The following is a 25,274-nucleotide window of genomic DNA, read 5'->3' on the forward strand; positions in this document are numbered from 1 at the left end:
CCAAACTGGAGCACTCTGAAAAGGTCCAACACTCTAGCAAGCAGAAGTGGAAAAGAAGCTATTACCCGCACTGGGTCACAGCTGAGCCACTAACTAAATAGATCCAAACTTCTCCGGGCAGAAGGAGGTCGACGCTGGGTCCTAAAGGCAGATGGTTCAGGGAACAGTCTGTATGGACAGGCGCTAAGACCTTCTGGGGCCTGATGCAGGATGATAGCCTGTCACCTCCGAAGCGCTCATGACAGGACCAGAGCGTCTCTGAAACCAGGAGATGATGGATGGTGATAGCAGTGGGGTTTCATTTTAAAAAATAAAAAAAGCCTTCTGAAAGTGGATGATTTCTTTAAGCACAACACCACTTCACATCCACTCTACACTTTTCCATGCACTCTTCCTACTTCTCTAAATGAGAAAATCTTACCATGAAATAACTAGATCCTGAAAAATTTCGGCCATATTTGGTGTTTGGTGAGGCTTCCGGGAGTCAAGGAAGTGCCCCCCAATTCCGAGGGAGAGCCTTCAAGAACAGTAGTAACTGGAAAAAGACAACATAAAGACTAAAACTATCAGCTGAACATTTATTTGCGATGACTGCCAGTACATTGAGTAGGGTGAAAATGTTGACTCTTCGTAGACCCACCATGCTACAAATATGGCAACTCGTTGTTTTTTTTTTCTCTTTTATTTAGAGTAAGATGTGTTTGACATCCAGCATGACAAAAATTTGTACAAAGTTCACAATTTAAAAATGAAGTATCACAGCAACTTGTGATTCCACACATTTATCGCAAAATTAAAATGTCATCAACAAATCCATGCCGTGTAGTACAAAAATAAATCAAACTTCAGTTCCACAGAGAGCACAATAAATAGTTTATACAAAATTTTGTCTTAATAAATGATTACTTAAGTCAAACTTAGAAATGAATATGAACAATAATAAGTTAGAATAAATAATAAACTTCGATGACTCACAATAAATTCATATGAAAGATCAGCATTCTAATATGTGACACTTTTTTTTTTGTGATCCCTATATATAATAGTCACAGATAGGTTTTGATTTGATACACTATCATGTACCACCATTAAATGAGCAGCAGGTTTGTGCTTAAAATCCCTTTCCATTGTACATAGGTGATAACAATAATATTCCCAACTGATACTATCTATTAATCTACTGAAAGCATTACTATATTGGCGAATAAGCTGCAGACACAATGCCGTGGAAAAGGCTAATGTCAGTATTAACAATGGTCACCCCACTCCCGAAAAAAAAAGAAAATCTTTTTTTTTTCCTCTCGGGGGTATGTATGACATGGATATGGCAGAAGGTGAACATCAAGCACCTTGCTTCGGCTTTCGAAAAGGCAGTTCTGAGCATGACCGCTACGACTAAGAGCACAACAGAAAGACAGGCCTTTACAGAGAACATCCTGCAAAGCGCCCCCCAAAAGTAATTACATAATCTTCTCCCAGCTAGTTATTAAAGTCCTCTTGGAAAACTGTTATAATTTGTACAGTGACTAGTATAAAGTGCCGCTGGGATATACATATATTTATACATATATATACCGAGGTTGAGTATTGTATTAGAATATTAGTTGTGAGATCCCTGTAACCTCCCTTAGCGATATTTATTGAAACAGCCTTCACGGCTTCCAGTATCTTCTGACTTTTTTTTTTTTTTATTCTTTTTTTTTTTTTAATATATTTTTTTTTCATTATTTTATTTTTCTCGTTGGTGTCACAAAAGGCTTATAGACACGAAAAAAATTGCACACCTCCGTATATTATGGATATATAGGACAAGGTAAGTGCAAATCATCAACTGGCACATTGTGGGGACAATGACCCTGTAAGTCCTATTTTGCTAAAAATATTTTTTCATTTTTTTTAAAAAAACCCATCTTTTTTTTTATTCATAGCAAAATTCTAAAGTACATTGTACTTTCTGCATAACATCAACACGTGGAAGGAAAAAAGATATGCAATTTAAATAAAAAATAAGAATCCTTTTTTTTTTTCTTTTTTTTGACATCTTTATAAACACAACAACATCTTTGACTTAAAAAGTGGTCTTATGCATATGGTTAGTGCAGTTGTTTTAGAATAACACAAATTATGTTAAAATGACGAAAAATAAAGAAAAAAATAAAGGGAAAACAAAACGCATCTGAATTAAAATGAGCACAATTGAAAAGAATAAATAAAATAAATAGTAATAATTAGAAATAAAAAGAAAAATAAGTGCTGTTTGAAGTTTGGTCATCTAACAAGCTTTTTTCTTTTCTTTCTTCCCAATAAGGAAAGTCCAACAACAATCACAAGCTGTATGGAGGAAAAATGTAAAAGTTTCAATCTTAGAAGGTTTACGTTTTCCTTTAAACCAACTTTTGGATTTATTCCAGGGATCAGAAACGGGTTTTATGTCCTTTTTTTTGTTCTTTGCATTAGTTGTAAAACCCCCAATTAAATGATAAGACGATGAAAAAAGGCAACATAAAATGTATTAAAAATTGTGTCTTTCATCCTCAATCAAAAATGCAGGAATCCAGTACAACGCAGTTCTAAGGAAGGGAAATCAATCCAGGAGTGAAGGGTGAATAGTGGCTTTTTCTCCAAAGTCTGTTTGAAAAAAGATCAGTAGGAATTATCTCAACGTTCTCTTCCAATATAGTCCAACAATGGAGGTTCCCATATTGAGATCAGATGAAGTTCAGTTATGAATGAAAAGTGCTTGTAAGCTGCTACGCCTTTCCCCCTCACCGCAGGTGTTTCCATAGCTTGATGTTTCCTTACGTTAACCAAAAATTTAGAGTGAGTGTATCTTACAACTCTCAAAAATTCATTATCCCAATTTATAAAAAAAACCTCATCGAATTGACCCCCTTACGTAGCCAACATCTGAAACCGAAAACATCTAGCCTCTTCTCCAAAGGTCCTTAAAAAATAAGGATCTCTGTGAAACAGTTCGCACAGCATGGTCCAAACCTTCAAATCTCCGGCATTCCAAGACCAAATGAAATTTTGTAGAAATTGGCAATACCATTTAGAAGTGGAATTTTGTCTTCTCCAGTTCGAAATACTAAAATGTTGATCACCAAAGCTTAAAAAAATTTACCCTCCGATTCTCTTCGGCAGCTTCCTTTTTGTTTTTTCAGAAATATATTTACCTTAAAAATGTGCATACATTAGCAGCTATAAACATTACATGGCATATCACACAATGTTAGCTTATATGAAAACGTACAAAATGTGAATGTATTCAAAATCTATTCAGCAGGTACTATTCTTAAAGCAAGACATAAAATCATCATGGAGTCTTGTAAGCATAACACTGCCTCGGATGAATAAATATATATAACACTTTTCTGGTAGATTACAGCAGCAGAAAACAAGAGGCATCTTTATTGGATTTTTTTGTTCTCTCTTAGACTTGTATTCCTCTCACAGCTTGCTTTATGTTTTCCAAAAGTGCCTTATTTTCCGGGCTTTGATAGCGATCTTGATTTGTATACATGTCCGTCAACGTGGTCACGTAGGCATCAAAATTTTGTTCGTTGATGGGGTCCTACAAGACAATAAACAATCTGTATTATTTTCGGTGCATGCCTTTATTTTAAGGGAAATTGTAAGGCTGTGTTCATATGTTCATATCTATGGTGGATTCTCCATTGCAAATTTTGTCAAAATTTCTGAAAACAGAAAAGCTAGGCTGCTTTTCATGGGAAAATGATTTACAACATGAAGGAAACTGAACACCAGTCACCCATGGTGTTACACCATGTGATGGATCCAGCACTAATGTTTTCACTTTTTTCTATTTCAAAAATGGAAGATAAAAACAGAAATGGAAATGCCAATTGTGGCCAAAGTCTAAGGGTTCACTCACACTAGGGTAAAAAATCTGTCACATTCTCCTCCAGAAAAATGGTACAATTTTTTTCCTACTTGTCATCCGTGTGCTGTCCCTATGTAGTCCATGTGCAATACATTTTTTACTCAGCAGCTATTAATCTTTTACAAGGTCATTTACAGTTTCCTATGCTACAGAATTGTAATGTATCCATAAAAATCAGATGCCATACTAATGGTCACCCATCAGATTTCTGAGTTAGCATGCAAAGATTTTTTTTCTCATGAAGAATAAAACCGAGAAAAGATACACAGATCTGCACTACATCATTGAATAACATTGGTCCGAGCACAGTTTGATTTCTTTTTCTCACAGTGCACTTGTCTGATTTATACGATGGTGTGAGCGAACCCTAGGTTTGGAAAAAAAAATTGTATCATGACACAGATAGATCTTGCAAACTTCTAGGCTACTTTTTAAAGTCTAAAGTCATTCTATGTGACTATGGAATTCTGAATCCTGAAAGTGTGCGGAGTGTGCACTGTCAGTATTCTCCCGCGTTGCTGATGAGAGCTGGCAGTCACGTGACCACAAACAGGCAATTTATATACTTGTGGTCATGTGTCGACTAGATACGCTTGTCTTCCCTCATTAGAAGTTCCCTGACAGAAGACAAACCCATCTAGTTGGAAGAGCCACACTCTAACTTGCAACGCCAGAGAATCCTGACAGCGTGCACACCGCATGCTGTCAGGATTCAGAATTCTGTAGACAATGATCCTAAGCCTGGACAGCTCCTTTAACAGAACACTCCAACAAAAATGCTGATACATTGTGTTATGACTAGTGCTGAGCATTCCGATACTGCAAATATCGGGTATCGGCCGATATTCGCTGTATCGGAATTCCGATACGGAGTACCGATATTTTTACAATATCAGATACCGGAATCGGAAGTTCCCATAATGCAATGAGCCAGTGTTGTGGCTGTGATTGGCTGCTGAAATGATGTCATCATGATGCGCGGTCTGTGCGCATCATGATGCACGGTCTGTGCGGGCCTGCCGGGGGTCTGTGTGGGCTGTCGGGGGTCTGTACGGGCCTGCCGGGGGTCTGTGCGGGCTGCCGGGGGTTGTGTGTGTGTGCAGGCATCGTCCGATGGGAAGTCCCATCGGACGATGCCTGCACACACACACAACCCCAGGCAAGCCCGCACAGACCCCCGGCAGGCCCGCACAGACCCCCGGCAGGCCCGCACAGACCCCCGAGAGGCCCGCACAGACCCCCGAGAGGCCTGTACAGACCCCACCCGCACACGCACAGTGTCCGCCCATGCACCGCCCACACTCTTCCCCCCTCCCGAACTGGATGTACAAGTAAAGAAAGGGGGTTTTTTAATTCTGATATTTCTGTCCCATTGACTTGAATGGGGTTTCCGGTATCGGAATCGGCGATACCCGATACTTTTTGGGTATCGGTCCGATCCAATCCGATCTGATACTTCACGGTATCAGATGGTATCGCTCAACACTAGTTATGGCTAAAACTTTCATTAGTGGAAACTGGATGCTGAGACTACGACATATCACTAAAATGATGGGGTGAAAATGTCAAATTGAGTACAACTCTACTTGGAGACTTTCTATTGAAGTCTCAGAGGAGAGTAATCTTTTACCTTTGCCCCTCCATTTCAGTGAGGCTCTCAGCTCCTAGACCCTCAATAAAACTTATCACATGTTACTGTAGGTCAAAAATATTTTGAAGAGACAGTTAATGAATGCTAAAATCAAAGTCATAGATAACCCCTGAGGAACCTGCAACATAGAAAAACACAAGGCATTTATAGTCAGTTTTTAGGTTGAAAGTTACTGTATTTGCAGGTGCTGTGCACTGCATACAAATATATAAGGAAAACTTAGCTTGGCTTCAGCTTTGTGCTGATTGCAACACATTTATGAAAGATTTCCACACTTTGGTAATACAAAGTTTTGAAAAGCAATGTCAAAAACGAACTGGGTGATGACTTAGTTGTATTTTACAGTACAGGAAAAATATAAGTGTTTTGATTAATTCCACCTATTTTTATAGATTATTTTTATTTGCAATTTAAAAAAAAATTGTTTCAAAAACAGTTTTTATTGCAAAGGTTTGCAATAATAACAGCAAAATACAGCAGAAAAAAAACCCTGAGGCATACCTAGCATATGAAATTAAAGAAAATCTCCAAACACAGTTTTGATCCTCTTAGGCTAGTTTCACACTAGCGTTCAGGAGGGCTGCGGATGGCAGCCACTTCCTCCTGTCTTCCTCCATGAAGCTCCGCCTACTGCCGCATGCGTCCAGCATTTCCCTGCGTACCTATCTTTAACATTGGGTACGCAGGGACATGCGCTGTATGCGGCGATTTGATGTGTGCGATTACCACACCGAAATGCAAAATTTTGACGAAAGGAGGAAGTGGCTGCCATCTGCAGCCCTCCTGAACGCTAGTGTGAAACTAGCTTTAATATATTGCAATCTTCATATTATATAGCACTGTGTACTTACAATTGCTCATTTTGCCTTTCTAGCCAGTTTATTTTTCTGGTTTCTCTGCTCTGTGTAGAAAAAGAAAGTCTCTTTTCCTTACAGAAAAAATTCCCCTCTTCAACTCCTGACTAGAGTTGAGTGAATTTGTTTGGGTCCCCATTTATTCGGCAAGCTATAGCACTTACCAAATAAGCTGCAGAGGGAACCCAGATACATGGAGCGCGCCGGCTGATCAGCTGTTGGGCGCCGCAGCTGCATGTGTCACGGCTGTGTCACTGTCACAGCGCATGCATGGAGAGGCTGTTTGTTGGGCTCTCCATGCATGTGCTGTGACTGTGACATAGCCGCGACACACAGAGCTGTGACGCCGATGTATCGATGTGTCAAATTTGCTGAACTCTACTTCTGACCAAGCTGCTTCCGCCATACAGCCATACAGGGAAAGTTTACCTCCTGTTTCTACATAGAGCTCAAAAGGATTCAGCTAATCAGTTTTTAATCACGTGATTTCATACATCTAATGAAAAAGAGAACAATTAGCTGGGTAGAAAGACAAAATGAGCAGTTGCAAGTACACAGTGCTATATAATATGATGACTTCAATATACACTACCGTTCAAAAGTTTAGGGTCACTTAGAAATTTCCTTATTTTTTGAAAGAAAAGCACAGTTTTTTCCAATGAAGCTAACATTTAATGATTTAGAAATACACTCTATACATTGTAATGTGGTAAATGACTATTCTAGCTGCAAACATCTGGTTTGTAATGCAATATGTTCATAGTTATATAGAGGTCCATTTCCAACAACCATCACTCCAGTGTTCTTATGGTACTTCGTGTTTGCACACTGTGTAAGAAGGCTAATAGATGGTTAGAATACCCTTGAAAACCCTTGTGCAAGTATGTTAGCACAGCTGAAAACATTTTGACTGATTAGAGAAGCTATAAACCTGACCATCCTTTGAGCTAGTTGAGAATCTGGAGCATTACATTTGTTGGTTCCATTAAACTCTCAAAATGGCCAGAAAAAAAGAACTTTCATGTGAAACTCGACAATCTATTCTTGTTCTTAGAAATGAAGGCTATTCCATATGAGAAATTGCCAAGAAACTGAAGATTTCCTACAACGGTGTGTACTACTCCCTTCAGAGGAGAGCACAAACAGGCTCTAACCAGAGTAGAAAGAGAAGTGGGAGGCCCCGCTGCACAACTGAGCAACAAGACAAGTACATTAGAGTCTGTAGCTTGAGAAATTGACGCCTCACAGGTCCTCAACTGGTAGCTTCATTAAATAGTACATGCAAAACGCCAGTGTCAACGTCTACAGTGAAGAGGTGACTCCGAGATGTTGGCCTTCAGGGCTGAGTGGCAAAGAAAAAGCCATATCTGAGACTGGCTAATAAAAGGAAAAGATTAATATGGGAAAAAGAACACAGACATTGGACAAAGGAAGATTGGAAAAAAGTGTTATGGACAGACAAATCCAAGTTTGAGGTATTTGGATCACACAGAAGAATATTTGTGAGACGCAGAAAACTGAAAAGATGCTGGAAGAGTGCCTGACGCCATCTGTCAAGCATGGTGGAGGTAATGTGATGGTCTGGGGTTGTTTTTGTTAGGCGTTGGCTTTCTGCGTCTGCTCTGCAGGATTCCAGAGCCTCACATTCTGCGGTCTCCTGCTGTCTATCTACTGCAGAGGAGATTACTTTGCAGCAGACCGCTCCAGAGACTAAGTCCCTCTTTGCTCCAACTGGGCATGCTCACGAGACGATCTCCCATTGAAGATCGGGAGTCATATGCTCAGGTCCTGTTTCTGTTCTCATTGGTCCATCTCGGAGATCTGGAAGGTCCCGCACGGCTATAAAAAGCACGAATGACCGTTCGGCCATGCGCTAGTATAGGCTATACTTGCTAGATGTGTGAATGGTGACGGATGTATGATTCTGGTGACTGACTTATTTGAAACCCCTTCCCTCTGACATTACGCATGTGGATAGGGAATTAGTTCAGCAGTCAGCGCCAGTCAGTGGCAAGCCTTAAGCCACTGTGCACACCGCACCTCTACGCTAGCGTCCGACATTGCGCTTGCTTTCTAGCTTTGTCGTCGAGTGGCAATGTTCTATGCCTCGCTGCAGTTGCAGCCCTTCTTGGTGCTCACAGTAGCGATGCCGCACACACGGTAGGTCTAGACGGACGCAGCTCCTCTGTCTTAGGTCCTGCTCCGTTGACCAGATACCGTGTGTGCATTCACCTGAGGTCTGTGACACTAACAGGCTCAGCGTTTTTGTATGTTTATGTTGTGGCGCCTCTGTGTGTGAACAGAGCCCGCTCTGCGCACTTCGGGTGAAGTTGAACACGTGCGCATTTTACTGCCATATTGCTCGGCTGTCATTACCTAGCAGCGGTATAACACCTACTGCACGGTGGACCCCGAGCGGCGAACACACTTTATTATTTATTTTTATTTAGTGCATTCCGCCGTTCCTAACAGTTTTAGTGCTGGTAAAGTGGGAGATTTGTACAAGGTAAAAGGGATTTTGAATAAGGAAGGCTATCACTCCATTTTGCAACTCCATGCCATACCCTGTGGACAGCGCTTGATTGGAGCCAATTTCATCCTATAACAGGACAATGACCCAAAGCACACCTCTAAATTATGCAAGAACTATTTACGGAAGAAGCAGGCAGCTGGTATTCTATCTGGATTGGCCAGCGCGGTTACCAGATCTCAACCCCATTGAGCTGTTGTGGGAGCAGCTTGACCGTATGGTACGCAAAAAGTGCCCATCAAGCCAAACCAATTTGTGAGAGGGGCTTCTGGAATTATGGGGTGAAATTTTTCCAGATTACTTCAGCATATTAACTGCTAGAATGCCAAAGGTCTGCAATGCTGTATTTGCTGCAAAGGGAGCATTCTCTGATGAAAGCAAAGCTTGAAGGAGAAAATTATTATTTCAAATAAAAATCTTTTTTTTTCGAACCTTGTCAATGTCTGGTCTAGATTTTAAATTCATTTGGCAACTCATTAGATTAATAAAAATATGAGTTTTCATGGAAAACACAAAATTGTCTGGGTGACCCCAAACTTTTGAACGGTAGTGTTTTAAAAGAGGATAAAAACATTGACTGAAGTGCTTTTTTTAAAGAAAAAGAACAATAAACAGTTAACCAATTCATAAGGAACACATAAATCTCATTAAAAAAATAAGTAAAAGGGTTATTTCAAATGCTAAAAGTTGTTACCTTTTCAAAGGACAGGTAATAACATGCAGATTTTATGGGCTAGACTGCTAGGATGAGAGCACATACAGCTGAGCTTCATGCTTAACTTTTTCCATTAGTTACATAAAAAATGACTGAGGCTGAGCCAAACTTACCTGGCCACCACTCCAATCCGATAAGGAATTTTAGAGCCCATTCTCAATATCAATTGGATCTAGTGGTTCGACCCGCACCAAACTGCAAGTCATCACCTATTTTTTGGTTAGTTGATAACTTTTAATGTTGAGAATAGCACTTTAATGTAAATATAATGTTTATGCAAATGTAAAAGAGCTCCTAAAAAAGTGTTCACTAGTCTTCTAGTAATCAGATATGTCCTTTACTCTTTTTGACCACATGAATATATTCTCAAAATCTACTGATAACTCAGCTCTTATTCTTTTGAGCTGCTCTGTCAATGGGGCATGACCGCCGACATAATGTTGATTGACAGCTGGTTCCTTGCAGTTATAAACAAGAAGCCAACTGTCAATCAGCATTACATCTGCAGTCATGTCCCATCAACAGAGCAGAGCGGAAGAAATGCAGCTGCTGTGTCAATGTGACATCCCTGGAAACTGTAGAATCTGTGGCAGGAGTAGTCCATGACCACTCTGTGCCACCAGAGACTGACAATGGGCACAACAGGGAGGCAATTAGGAACTACATGTTTGTAAGTTCTTAGTTCCATAACATAAAAATAAAATGGTCCCGGATAACCCCTTTAATTATTTTGGATTTTTTTTCTGTGACTGTGATGATCAGCTCTTCCAGGATCTCCTGGCTACTTTTATTTTATAAACATTACCCTTAAAATTAGTCAAACCTAATAACCAAAAGGTCAAAACAAAGCAACCCAATTGTCACATCAAATTGTTCCAGAAAATGAAGTATTGGTGCAAATACACGTTTTGTTATTCACATGTTTATTTCCTTGCTGTGCATTGGAACAACATAAAAAGAGAAAAAAGAGCAAATTGGTAATAATTTCACACAAAACCCCAAAATGGGAAGCACAAAATTGTTGGCAAACTACTTTTTCAAGCATGAGATGCTCGTTCAAACTCACCTGTGGTAAGTAACAGGGGTGAGCAATAATAAAAACACACTTGACATCAGATAAAAAAGGAGAGAAGTTGACTTAATCTTTGCATTGTGTGTCTGTGTGCCACACTAAGCATGGAGTACAGAAAAAGGAGAAGTGAATTGTCTTACGACGTAAGAACCAAAATTGTTGAAAAATATCAACAATCTAAAGGTTACACATTCATTTTCAAAGATCTTGATGTTCCTTTGTCCAAGGTGCGTAACATAATCAAGACGTTTACAACCCATGGCACTGTAGCTAATCTCCCTGGATGTGGATGGCAGAGAAAAATTAATGAAAGGTTGCACCGAAAGATAGTCCAGATAGTGCCTAACAGTCCCAATCAAATTCCAAAGAAATTCAAGCTGTCCTGAAGGCTCAGTGTGCATCAGTATCACCATGAACTGTCCATCGACATTTGAAAAAATGAAACACTATGGCAAAAGACCCAGGAGTAGCCCACTGCTGACACAGACATAAACCAGCTAAACTGCAGTTTGCCAAAATGTACGTAAGACAAAATCCTACTGGTAAAGCATGTTATGGATAGATGCGACTAAGATAGAGCTTTTAGGTAAAGTACATCATTCTACTGTTTACTGGAATGAGGCCTACAAAGAAAAGAACACAGTATCTACAGTCAAATATGGAGGAAGTTCAAAGATGTATTGGGGTTGTTTTGCTGCCTCTGGCAACGGGTGTCTTGATTGTGTAAGGGCATCATGAAATCTGAAGATTACCAAAAGATTTTGGGTTACAATGTAGGGCGCAGTGTCAAAAAGCTGGGTTTGCGCCCTAGGTCATGGGTTTTCCAGCAGGACAATGACTCCAAACATACTTCAAGAAACACCCAGAAATGGTTGAAAACAAAACGCTGGAGAGTTTTGAAGTGGCCAGCAATGAGTCCGGATGTAAATCCCATTGAACACCTGTGGGAAGATCTTAAAATTCTTGTTAGGAGAAGGCACCCTGCAAATACGAGATACCTGGAGCTGTTTGCAAAAGAAGAGTGGTCCAAAATTCCAGTTGAGGCGTAAAGAAGCTTGTTGATGGTTGTAGAAAGCAATTGCTTGCAGCTATTTATGCTAAAGGATGTGCAGCTAAATATTATGTCGAGGGTGCCAACAATTTTGTCCAGCCCATTTTTAGGGTTTTATGTGACATTATGTCCAATTTGTTTCAATGCACACAAAGGAAATAAACATGTGCATAACAAAACATGTGTAACTGCAATAATTTTCTTGGAGAAATACGTAATTTTCTGGAACAATTTCAAGGGTGCCAACACTTTCGTCCATGACAGTATGAGTTTAGAGCAGACCAGCGGAAAATTGTGAAATGTCTCCAAGATTTCAAAATAAATCTAGCATCTACTGAAATGTCACAACTATTTCCTATTACTTTGACAATGGGATGTATGCATTGTACATGATGGAGATGAAAATCTGTCAGACAAAAACTAAAGTAAAGAGATGTTTATATTTTCACATACTTACTGAGGGGTTAATATATTGTTTCAATGTCAATGAATACCAATCCCATTTATTACCATAACTAGGGCATCTAATGAGGTTACAAATGCAACTTTCTCACCTTAGTAACCCGACATAATTTATCACAATGTTGTAGCTTATCATTTCGGCAACTTTTTCATGGTTGACAATAACAAACAATGAATTGCAATTACTCCCACTCCTTGTGTTTCTCTATAAAACAGTATTGTCAAAGTTCTCTCAAAAGGAAATATAGATTTTCCAAAAACATTTTCTTCTCTTCATACATAACCAAAAATTTCCACAAGTGTATGGAGAAAACTATGAGTGAGGAACATCATTCTTGACTGAAGAACATCAAGAAAATAATCAAATAAATCAATGACAAAGTGGAATAAAGTAATAAACTATCTTCATGGTGTCCTCTCAGATCTCTAAAATAGCAGCTGGATTTAGGCAAGGATGGTGATGTTGGTTAACATTAAGTCATTGATTCCATTGGTTTAGATAAGGAATCCAAAAAATTGCTTAGTGTAGTAACGACACTAGGAAAACTGAGCAAAATCAGTGAGCAACAAGAATCCTGAGGTCCTGGACTTAGGATGGAAAGTGGTCTCTGCAGTGAGTAAAAGAATCTAACAAGTGAATTGTTGGACAAGGTTTTACTCTATAATGTCTGAAATTCTTTATATATGTACCCACTGAATTCTAAAGTGCCAAGGAATATGTTGGTGCTATAGAAATCAAGTTATTACCATTAATATTATAATTAAAATGTATTTGATAACAAAATCAATCTAAAGCTTCATTACTCTTATCTCTCTAAGGAAATTATTTTTCATTGTGTTCAAATCCCAAATCTAAAAAAAGGAGTTTAATTTCTGCCTGTGCATCAATGTGTGATGAATTCCTACTAAAGACTTCGGAAAATATTATGAAATCGTTGTCTCATGTAAGGTCAGGAACACAGGTTGCCAGGCTGGCATGATTTAAGTTGTAAGACAGATAAGGATCACTGGTTTTTCTAGGCCTGAGGATGAATGTTTCTTCTTGCGAAGAGTGCCAAGTTGATGTAAAGAGACCTATATGCCATACAATGCTCCTCTGAGGATTTATGTTTGCAAATAGCCTCTTCAAAAGGAAGGAAATTTTATGTGAACTCGCCTCTGCACCGTGCGACTTTTCCAAGGTGCTAGCGAGGATCTCACCAAGGTCACTGCATTTCAGCCCGGTTGGAAACGCAGCCTCAGTGACGTCACAGCTAGTCACTGAGGCTGCGCTTGCAGCAGTTTAGCCACCAGTGGTTCTCAGCCTGGCCTTGGCACCGTACAGGTTGAAAATTATTTCTCCCCCAGACATGGATTACGGTGTGCAATGGGACAATGGACAGGTATGGTATAGTGCTTTTTTTTTTTTTCGTTTTGTTACAGGAGAACGAGGGCTTCGGTGGAAATAGGCAAGTTTGTAAGTACGGTTTAATTAAGATTATTAAAGGAGTCTGTGTCATTCTTTCAATTAAAGGACTTTTTTCTGGGTGTCTGTGTTTTCTTACAATGTGATTATGGGGGTAGTAATGGGGGCGTCTTATTGACACCTCTCCATTACTAACCTTGTAGCTTGATGTCACCTGACAATACAAAGGTGACATCCACCCAGCCAACTATCACCCCCTTGCCACCGCTATGGGGCAAGTGGGAAGAGCAAGGCTAAGTGCCAGAATTGGCACATCTTAGAGATGTACCTTTTCTGAGGCGGCTGACAGCTGATGTTTTTAGTCTGGAAGGCCAGTAACCTTGGACCTTTCTTTAGCTATTAATATCAGCCCGCAGCTGTCTGCATAGCCTTTGCTGGTTATTAATTATAGGGGACCCTATGTCTTTTTTGGGGGGGTCTCCCACTTTAATAGCAAGTAAAGGCTAAGTACACAGTTGTGAGCTGATATTAATAGCCTGGGAAGCTCCATGGGTATTACCCTCTTCCCAGGCTATAAACATCAGGCGCCAGCCGTCGGCTTTCCCTCTGCTGGTTATGAAAATTACTACGCCATTTTTGTCAGAAAAATAATCTTTTTTTAATTAAATACTTGTACAGTAAGCTGCACACACACTGTACTAATTGTATTTGTCACAGGCATCTGTATATTTACCTATTCTTTGTGTATTTACTGTATGTGTTCCATCTCTTCTATCCTGTAGGCTCCTGCTGTGATTTTACACTACCGTGGCTGCTGAATTGCTGGCTTTTCTGCTATCTTTCTATGTAATATAAGTACACACATATGTATGTGTTTGTGTGCCACTGACATCTATATATCTATGTATTCTATATGTATATATGTATTCTATCTATTCTATTCTAACCTGTCACGTTGTGAATTGCCGGCTTTTATTCTGTATTTTACTGACTATTTCCGATTTTAAGAAAAATGCTCGTGTTACCGATCATGAATCCGAATATACCATATTCGTGCCGAATTTATGCTTGGCGACCGTTTTCCGAACATATTTGCTCAACGCCAGTAATGAGTAGGAATTTTCACGTTTGTGAAAATATTGGATTTCCTAATCAAAAAGTGGTGTGACAAAGTCACTAGCAAAGTCCTAGAGGGGAGATATGATTCACTGAGGCTATTAGCTTCAGTGATTTGAAACCCAGAAGTTTGCTCCAGCACACTATGTGTTGAGAGAGGTTAATCATCCATTTTAAGGGCTGGGTTCTTGTAAACAACCATAAAGTGGGTGGGAGGTTGTCCACTTTATCTCCACTCCAGGGTGTGGTCTGAGGTTTAACCCCTTCCCGACCAATGACGCCACATAGACGTCATGAAAACCTGTGCCAATCTGACCAGTGACGCCTATGTGGCGTCATGACTTCAAAGCCCCCCTGCAGGTCGGGTGACCGGGGTCACTAAAAGGTAACCCGACCCGCAGATACAGGGGGCTTTGTTCTTCACCACAGGGGGTGTGGCTTCGCCCCCACATGGCTACGATTGCTCTGATTGGCTGTTAAAAGTGAAACAGCCAATCAGAGCGATAGTAATCTTTCATCAATAAAAATTGATGAAATATTACAATCCAGCCATGGCCGATGCTGCAGTAGCATCGGCCATGGCTGGAGACCCAGATCCGACCCCCCCACAACTCACAGGGCCGATCGGCCCCCGATACAGACTAACGGCGGCAATGTGCTGCCGCCGTCATCTGCTCCCCTCCCCCTTCTCTCCGCTCCCCCTCTCCCCCCGGGTACCTCCGATGTCCCTCTTCGGCTCCCGGTGTCCCGTCGTCCTGCTTCATGGGCGCCGCCATGTTGGAAAATGGCGGGCGCATGCGCAGTGCGCCCGCCAGCTGCAGATTCATTTATTCATTTTGATCACTATGATAAACTCTCACAGTGATCAAAATAGAATAAAAAGTAAATAACCCCCCCTTATCACCCCCATAGGCAGGAAAAATAATAAAATAAAGAAATTATTTGTATTTTTATTTTTCCATTAGGGTTAGGGTTATGGTTGGAAATAGGGTTAGGGTTAGGGCTAGAGTTGGAAATAGGGTTAGGGTTGGAATTAGGGTTAGGGTTAGAATTAGGGCTAGGGTTGGAATTAGGGTTATGGTGGAATTAGGGTTAGGGTTGGAATTAGGGTTAGGGTTAGAACTAGGTTTAGGGTTGAAATTAGGGTTAGGGTTGGAATTAGGGTTAGGGTTAGGGATAGGGTTAGGGGTGTGTTGGGGTTAGGGTTATGGTTAGGGGTGTGTTGGGGGTTAGGATAGGAGTTAGAATTGAGGGGTTTCCACTGTTTAGGCACATCAGGGGTCTCTAAACGCGACATGGTGCAACCATTGATTCCAGCCAATTTTGCGTTCAAAAAGGCAAACGGTGCTCCCTCCCTTCCAAGCGCTCATTAGACATCTAGATAAGTTCCTTGGAAGGTCTAGTTTCCAAAATGGGGTTACTTGTGGGGGGTTTCTACTGTTTAGGCACATCAGGGGCTCTGCAAACGTAACTACGACCGCAGACCTTTCCATCAAAGTCTGCATTTCAAAGCATCACTACTTCCATTCTGAGCCCTTACATGTGCCCAAACAATGGTTCCCCCCATATATGGGGTACCAGCGTACTCAGGACAAACTGGACAACTTTTGTGGTCCAATGTATCCTGTTACCCTTGTGGAAAAAAAATTGCTGGCTAAAAATTTTTTTTGAGGAAAAAAATGATTTTTTATTTTCACTGCTCTGCGTTATAAACTTCTGTAAAGCACTTGGGGGTTCAAGGTGCTCACCACACATCTAGATAAGTTCCTTGGGGAGTCTAGTTTCCAAAATGGGGTCATTTGTGGGGGGTTTCCACAGTTTAGGTACATCAGGGGCTCTGCAAATGTAATGATGCCCGCAGACCATTCCATCAAAGTCAGCATTTCAAAATGTCACTACTTCCCTTCTGACCCCCGACGTGTGCCCAAACAGTGGTCCCCCCCACATATGGGGTACCATCGTACTCAGGACAAACTGGACAACAACTTTTGGGATCCAGTTTCTCCTGGTACCCTTGTGAAAATAAAAAATTGTGCACTAAAAAATAATTTTTTGAGGAAAAAAAATATTTTTTATTTTCACGGCACTGCGTTATAAACTTTTGTGAAGCACATTGGGGTTCAAAGTGCTCACTATGCATCTAGATAAGTTCCTTAGGGTGCCTAGTTTCCAAAATGGTGTCACTTGTGGTGGGTTTTCACTATTTAGGCACACAGGGGCTCTCCAAACATGACATGGTGCCCGATAACGATTGGAGCTAATTTTCCGTTCAAGTCAAATAGCGCTCTTTCCCTTCCGGACCCTGCCATGCGCCCAAACAGTGGATTATGACCACATATGAGGTATCTGTGCACTCAGGAGAAATTGCCCAACAAACTTTAGTATCCATTTTATCCTGTTGCCCATGTGAAAATGAAAAAACTGAGGCTAAACAAAAATTTTTGTGAAAAAAATACTTTTTTTGTTACGGATCAATTTGTGAAGCACCTTGGGGTTCAAAGTGATCACTATGCATGTAGATAAATTCCTTGGGGGGGTCTAGTTTCCAAAATGGGGTCACTTGCGGGGAAGCTCCAATGTTTAGGCACACAGGGGCTCTCCAAACGCGACATGGCAACCGCTAAATATTCCAGCATGTTTTCCATTCAAAAAGTCAAATGGTGCTCCTTCCCTTCTGAGCCCTGCCATGCACCCAAACAGTGGTTTATGACCACATATGAGGTGTCGGTGTACTCAGGAGAAATTGCCCAACAAATCTTAGGATCCATTTTATCCTGTTGCCCATGTTAAAATGAAAAATGTAACCTGTGGAAGCGCCTTGGCAGCACGAAATGATCGTCGTTGCTATCTCCTTTCTTGCATCCGTTCTCCCGCTGATATGCTTTTATAATAACGCCTTGACTGCACTACCCGCTGAGTGCCGTTCTTTTCTACTATTTTTTGCTAAAATGAAAAAATTGATGCTAAAAGAAAATTTTTGTTGTAAAAATTAAAAATTAAAATGTCCATTTTTTCTTTCCATGTTGCTTTAGTTCCTGTAAAACACCTGAAGGGTTAATAATCTTCTTGAATGTAGTTTTGAGTAGCTTGAGGGGTGCAGTTTTTAGAATGGTGTCACTTTTGGTTATTTTCTGCCATATAGACCCCTCAAAGTGACTTCAAATGTGAGGTGGTCCCTAAAAATAATGGTTTTGTAAATTTTGTTGTTAAAATGAGAAATCACTGGTCAACTTTTAACCCTTATAACTTCCTAACAAAAAAAAATTTTGTTTCCAAAATTGTGCTGATTTAAAGTAGACATGTGGGAAATGTTATTTAGTAACTATTTTGTGCCACATCACTCTCTGGTTTAACAGAATAAAAATTCAAAATTTGAAAATTGCAAAATTTTCTAAATTTTTGCCAAATTTCTGATTTTTTCACAAAAAAACGCAAAAATTATCTACCTAAATTTACCACTAACATGAAGCGCAATATGTCACGAAAAAACAGACTCAGAATCGCTAGGATCCGTTGAAGCGTTCCTGAGTTATTACCTCATAAAGGGACACTGGTCAGAATTACAATAAATGGCCTGGTCATTAAGGTCAAAATAGGCTTGGTCATGAAGGGGTTAAATAGTCGGCCTCCAGAGGCATTCAGTGTTCAGTGTGTCTGGAGAGGCTAACTCCAGAGAAGTGTTTGTGTTTGTGGTAACCTGAACTGTGTGCTTTGCTAACCATGAGCGTGAGGATACCCGATACCACAAGGACTGTGCTTTGTGTTACCACTTTGTTTTGTTTTCCTGTTTTTACCCAAAGGGCAGTGTTTTTTGTTACTTCACCATGGTTTATGCCGCATATATAATAAATCAGTGAATATGTTAAAGAGACAGTGTTCCTGTGTCTACCTGTGTCTACCTCCGTGTACAGCTGAATGAGCCAATCTACCACACTGTGTACTTTATGTTGGATAAAAGATAATGAATGTTAAAATGATCAATCTCAATTAGCTCAAAACTTGAAGCTTTGAAACAGGAAATGGCTGAAAAGTCAACTCCCAGTATACTTCAAAAAATGTTGTGGAGAAGCACCGCCGTTCCCTGTGTTGTATGCTACCTGCCACTTGCATGTGCCTCTCCATGGTCTTGGCTTTAGCTTTAACATAGGCTTTAATTTAGGTTTTACCTTTGACCTGCTCATAAGTGTCTCTCCATAACTGTTTCATTTAGAAAAGTGGCACTTTTTTGGGAGATGTTGAGATCCATGTGATTGGCCGATTGCAGAATATTCTATTTGACAAGAGTTTAAAGGGAACCTGTCATGTCTCCAAATGCTATTAGCCTTCATATAAAGGGTTAATATGCAGCTTAATAGCATTACAATGCTGTCCAGCTGTCTTAGGCCTCATTCACAAGTCAGTATTTTGGCACCAGTATTTCATCAGTATTTGTATGCCAAAACCAGGAGTGTCTCCAAAACACAGAACAGGGATCAATTGTTCAATGTTAGTTTTTCTCTGTAAGTTCCACTCCTGACTTTGGCATACAAACACTAATGCAAAAATACCGATGTGTGAGGCCTTACTAAAAGCATGGCTACCTTGGAAAAATGAGTGTTACAATTCCTGGGAGCCACCAGCTTTCATTCATAGACGTGCCAGGTGGCTTCAGTCGCCACTCAATGCACTGCTCACAATACTGTAAGCACCAGGTGTAAGCATCCCCCGCCACATTGATTGATAGCTCACTCTACATAGATGTGCTGGAGCGTCAATCAAAGTGCCTCCTGTGCTTACAACCGGAGCTCACTCAGTACTGAACAGTGACAGTAGCAACTCCGTCCACGCCTCTATGACTGAGAACCGATGGCTACCGGGAGGAAAAGTTAATTTCCTCCCAGTAGTCACACTCTCAGTAAGGTGACCAGAGATCATTGTAAGTTGTAACACTACTAATCTGCAGCTTAACCTATATCTGCTGATTAATAATGTTTGGGAACATGACAGGTTTCCTTTAACTTAAATAATACACTGCATTTCCCATAGGAAAAAAACTGTAAGGCCGGATTCATCCATCGTTTCTTTCTCACACTTGAAAAATGGTCCATGTTTTATCAGTGTGCTCAACCCATTTTTTGGCCCCTTGTCAGTCATTACAATCCAATTTGCATTTGCTTTTCTTGTATGAAAAAACAAAAAAAATATCATCTACATCCCATTATACAGTAAAATTGAGACAGCACATGGATGAAATCCATGTTGGATCAAAGTAGAAAAGGACATGTGAAAAGACAAATTGATACTAATGGTTCCTTGATCTATCTGTAAAAACGATGGATGAATAAATCTAAAAGTGGGAAACAGAGGGTGATACCCTATGGAGGGAAAGTAGGAAAGTGCTGGTTATGCTCGCCTGGTGGAGTTGCGACCGGTAGAATTCCTATGTAGGCATGATACAGTATATAACAGCTGCTGCCCTGTGGATGGTGGATAAATCCTCCAGGAGAAATTGGATCCAGATGGTTGAACAAAATCAATTCTTCAGAAATGACGATGAGAATAAGGTTTTCTTTTTCAGAATGCGTTTCAACGCCGTACCGGCGTCTTTATCAATTAAAAAAAATACAAGAAAGGCATTGTGAACAAGAAACCTTATTCTCATCATCATTTGTGAAGAATTGGTTTGCTCCAGCAGCACAGCCCACCTACGCGTTCATCCAAATGGATCTAAAAACAACTCTTGGTACTTGTACTGAAAAAAATGGTGTGAAAAACCAACCTATGAAGGAGAAATATCTCTGACTCTGCTGTAAAGCCCCATTTTATTGCTTTATGAGCTTACAATTTATGTAAGCCAAATTAATAGCAGCAATGCAAATAAAACCAACAAAAGTCAATAAGAAAACATTTATACTTGGTACCTCTACATATTAATTTACTCTTGTTACTGCGGTGAAAATCATGTGATTGTCATTACTGAACTCCCCTAACTCGAAATGTCCACTTAACCTTTAAATAATAAAATACCTTAAAATATATGAAAAATATAAATCTCTATATATCCAACATATGAAGAAAATATACAGTGATGTTATTGTGTGGGTGCCATTTGGTTCTTTTGCAGTGATTAACAAAAAAGACCTTTTACACTATTCTTATATCACAACAACGATTGCCCAAAAGAGGGGTAGATAATGTTTCAGGAGAAGGGGATGGTCTTGCTCACAGAAGCTTACAGTCTGGAGGAGAACATGGATTAACCAGGCATGGCTTTGGTTGCTGATGATGCACAATCCACAGGACACAAATAATTTATGGAAAACGAGATAACAACAAAGGTTTTACTGGGAGAATATGGTGATTAGGGAAACAACATGAGTCTCCGGAAAGATGGAAAATGGAAGTTTGGATCTTTGAGTGATGCTGAGAGAAGCTCTAATCGAGTATGATCATGAATTCCAGAGATGAGGTTCAGCTCTAGAGGAGTCCTGGAGATGTGCATGGGGTGAGCTATTGAGAAAAGAGAAGAGGAGTAGACCATGGGTAGAGGTCAACCTGTGATTTCATTAGTATTTGGATCGTGAATCATACATGTCCACCATTACTTTATTTTTGTAAATTTTATCAAAGGGCTTTTCCATGAATTTGTTAGATTTCACTTATGGCCTGAGTGTGCTATATAAAATAAATACATTGCACATATTGTACTCACCTACCAAACCCTTACCGTTCCTCCCAGTGGTCTTATCACCTTCTCTTTCAGTACCATTGACTCATGATAGCTGTGATCAGTAGGCTACAGCGATGACCAAGCCAACAGTACAGAGGAGCACAGATGGATCAGTAGGTCAATATATTCTACTTTTATTTTCTTTTAGCAAACTCAGGCTACACGTAAAATAAAATAAAGTTGCAGAAAATCCTTTTAAGGGCTCTAATTTCTCACAATTACTGTAACATTCAATACATTATTGTGACATGCCAGAAAAAAACATAATAGGCTTCAGTCCTCACCACAACCAATGGTTGACCACACATGGACACATGAAGCATAAACATCTCCCGATAGAGCCTAGGTAAATCAGGTTGTTCTTTTGTGCCACTTACCTTTGGATATGTCGAGTCAACAGGAAAAGTAAATCAGGACTTATCTGTTACATGCCTTAAAAATATGGCGGAAGAGGCAGAAAAATGTGTAAAACCGAAATGAGATCACAGAGACCCCATATAAAATGGAAAAAGCATGTTCACAAAAGTATTTTTTAGTAGTGGCTAAAACCATACCACAGAGGTCCGTAAGTCAAAATATGTGGCAAATAGATTATATAAATGAAAATAAATAAATGGCAATGACATCGATGATGCAACACTGTTGGTTAGTGATGGACTAGCAAATCAAAAGGGGCTGTCACCAGACTCAGTGGTCAAGTTTTTAAAAGATTAAGGAGGAATAGTTCAGCACAACCAATGGATGAAATAAAAAAAACCCTTTATTCAAAATCCATTAAAACAAGTGGCTCCATAGTGAGATACTAAAAATTGATGGTTTTTATTTTTCTAATTTTTTCATTTATCATCATGGATCCACTTTTTTTAATGGATTTTGAGTAAGGGGTTATTTTTTTATTTAATTTGTTGGTTGTGTTGAACCTTTCCTCTAACCTTTTGTATCACCAGTAGGATACGACATATGATTTTAAGCCTCTCATCTAAATATAAGCATGGTGAGCTTATTTTTTCTTTTGCACCTACCTTATCGGTCAAGTTTATAGTCCAATACCATTGAGCAAAAATTTCTTCTTGGCTAAGCCCACTGGTAATTGAAGAATGTTCTCTTACCTATTGCTTCATCTATATGACCATATACTTGAATAGAATAAGATTTCTGTGTGATGATGATAGAACTATCATTAATCACGATGAGGCTCAGAGACTGGTAATGAAAACATCATTAGAGTAAAAACAGGAGACAAACAGCAAAAAAAAAAGTCCAAACACTACAAATGATGGTCATATATCCTCAAAGGAAACAGTAAAAACACAACAAGCACTGTACAGGGGAAGGAACCACTGATTGGTATCAGCAGGTTATTAAAGTAGTCCCTGTAAGAAACATTATTGTGTTCTGTAATTCTATAATGGACACATGATTACTCACCATGTGGGGAAGCTGGATGTTAGCTAGACTATGAATTAAAGACTGACTTAGATTGGCCAGCTCATGCAGAAGGGACTCGTTTTGCTGCTCTATGACTTTGTTCTCCTCTTCTATTGTCTTCAGGTTACTCTCCATTGTTGTAATCTAGAAAGCATACACAGGTGGAAAATACAACACAAGGTATTATAAATCACGTAATGTAGTTAAGGAATTATCTACAATTTTTTATTGTCGTCTAAAGTGTTCAGATGGTCGAAATCTCAATTTATTAAAAGTGTCGAGGAGAAGGGCTGCTACCTAATTTACTATGTCGCCAATAGTTAATTAATATAGAAAAGAATTTAATACACATAATTAATTAATTTATTTATACGGATGTAGATGTGCTGAATTTGTCATTTGTGTGCATTGTTATTAGAGCTGAGCGAATTTTTCAAAATTCGGTTCCGATTATGATCGGCAACGAATATTGTTTTTTGCATTATTTGCTGAACACAGCCGAATGTAATTGGAGTCAATGGGAGTAGAAATGAACGAATGTGTTCGGAACTGATCATCAAACATAACTTCGGCATGAATAGGGTATAAATATGGCACGAATATGGCAAATTCAGTTTCCGCGACTGATTCCGAACAAATTTGTTCAACTCTAATTGTGATAGCTTTGATTTAAAGGGAATCTGTCACCCTTTTCTTCGGCTTGCAGCTGCCGGCATAGACATCGGGGGCTTATCTACAGCATTCTGTAATGCTGTAGATAAGCCTCCGATGTAACCTGAAAGAGAAGGAAAACACGTTATATTATACTCACCGGAGTGGGCGGTCCGGTCCGGTGGGCGTTGCGGTCCGGTCCGACACCTCCCTTCTTCATGTGATGACGTCCTTTTCTCCCATCCTGTAATGGCTGCGGCACAAGCGCACTGTTCTGCCCTGTTGAGGGCAGAGTAGAATTCTGCAGTGCGCAGGCGCCAGACCTCTCCTGACGCCTGCGCACTGCAGGACTCTGCCCTGCCCTCAACAGGGCAGAACAGTGCACTTGTGCCTCAGCCATTACAGGATGGGAGAAGAGGACGTCATCGCATGAAGAAGGGAAGCATCGGACCGGACCGCAACGCCCACCGGACTGGACCGCCCACCCGGTGAGTATAATATAACGTGTGTTTCTTCTCTTTCAGGTTACATTGGAGGCTCATCTACAGCATTACAGAATGCTGTAGATAAGCCCCCGATGTCTATTCCGGCAGCCGCAAGCCGAAAAAAAGGGTGACAGATTCCCTTTAAGCAGTGGTGCTACTAATCTAAGTTGCCTTTCCCTAGTATTGTACTTACCGGCCACAGTCTTCATCTTTTACTGGTGCCAGTCCGGTCAATCTCTAGAAGTTTGTGACCTCCAGTGTTTGCTGGGTGATCCCAAAGTCACAACTCAATCTATATCTATGAGAGCCAGAACAAGGTCTTCATAGACTTATATTAAGAGCTTGTGACAGCTTACTCCGACTTCTGGTCAGTCAGAAGTTGTCACGAGATTGTGGATCATGACTGGAGTGGCGCCGGGAAGAATAGAAGGCAGTGGCTTATAAGTATAAGATTAGAGTTGGGGAACTTAGATTAGTGACACCACTCCAGTGTTGAAATAAAAGAGAAAAACACTGGAGTGGTGCTTTAACAGTAAGTTTGTCTGTTTTAGTATAAATTACTAAATTTTAAAATCTCCAGAAAAATCCACAATGCAAAATCCGCCTTTATAAATTTTTGTATGTGTTAATCAATTCTTTCAGAAACTTTCATCTAAAATGCAAATGACTTGAGTCAAAATGATGGAAGATGTAATTATAATTTACATCGTATTAGTTAATTTCCACTATTAATTAAAAAAAAATGATGTCCTAATTTTGTTTTATGTTGTGCTCCCTTACTAAGCAAACTAGCTAATACATAATTCAATAATGAAATTCAAATATTACTTATGAACAACTTTTATTCTTCGAAGGCTGAATTTCGTGTAAGTTACATGGAAAAATCACACAACCTCCCCTCCCGTGTAACTTACATGAAATTGGTATTCATCAACACAGGGCTCTTGGCAAGCAACAGGACGCTCGTCCAGTACCTAGTGGGAGGGAGCAGAAGCTGAAAAGGGGGCAGAGAATGAAACAAAAGAGGTGGAACTGATTCAAGTGAGAAAAATAATGGACAGGTGTTTTTTTCTTTGTTTTTTTTTATCGACCAGAGTGGGTCACTTTTGGAACCAGATTTGTTAGACTAGCCACCAGACTAGGCCAACATCTCAATAGTGTCAAAGATAACATGCCAGCACTCTTCGGTATTGGCTTAAGTGATACTTAGAATTTATTTTTTTTTTAGAAAATTGTTAGTA

General features: G+C 39.9%; 1 protein-coding gene across 17 annotated transcripts in view; it reads right to left on the reverse strand.

Moving 5' to 3' along the window:
• Window positions 1–1,676: 1,676 nt before the first annotated feature.
• The window catches only part of MYT1L (myelin transcription factor 1 like), a 729,735-nt gene continuing 706,137 nt past the window's right edge, over window positions 1,677–25,274 (reverse strand). For 16 of the 17 annotated variants that reach the window (XM_073568131.1, XM_073568128.1, XM_073568134.1 and 13 more), the window contains 3 exons: window positions 24,948–25,007; window positions 22,898–23,041; window positions 1,677–3,574 (listed from right to left, as the gene is read on the reverse strand). In XM_073568131.1, coding sequence (XP_073424232.1) covers window positions 3,434–3,574; window positions 22,898–23,041; window positions 24,948–25,007 — 345 coding nt within the window. In that variant the 3' untranslated portion in view covers window positions 1,677–3,433. The remainder of the gene's footprint in view (window positions 3,575–22,897; window positions 23,042–24,947; window positions 25,008–25,274) is intronic. The other variant, XM_073568136.1, reaches the window with a different exon arrangement.

The sequence above is a fragment of the Dendrobates tinctorius genome, unplaced genomic scaffold (genome assembly GCF_039654945.1).
Source record: "Dendrobates tinctorius isolate UK_male_01 unplaced genomic scaffold, ASM3965494v1 ptg000021l, whole genome shotgun sequence".
Classification (NCBI taxonomy): domain Eukaryota; kingdom Metazoa; phylum Chordata; class Amphibia; order Anura; family Dendrobatidae; genus Dendrobates; species Dendrobates tinctorius.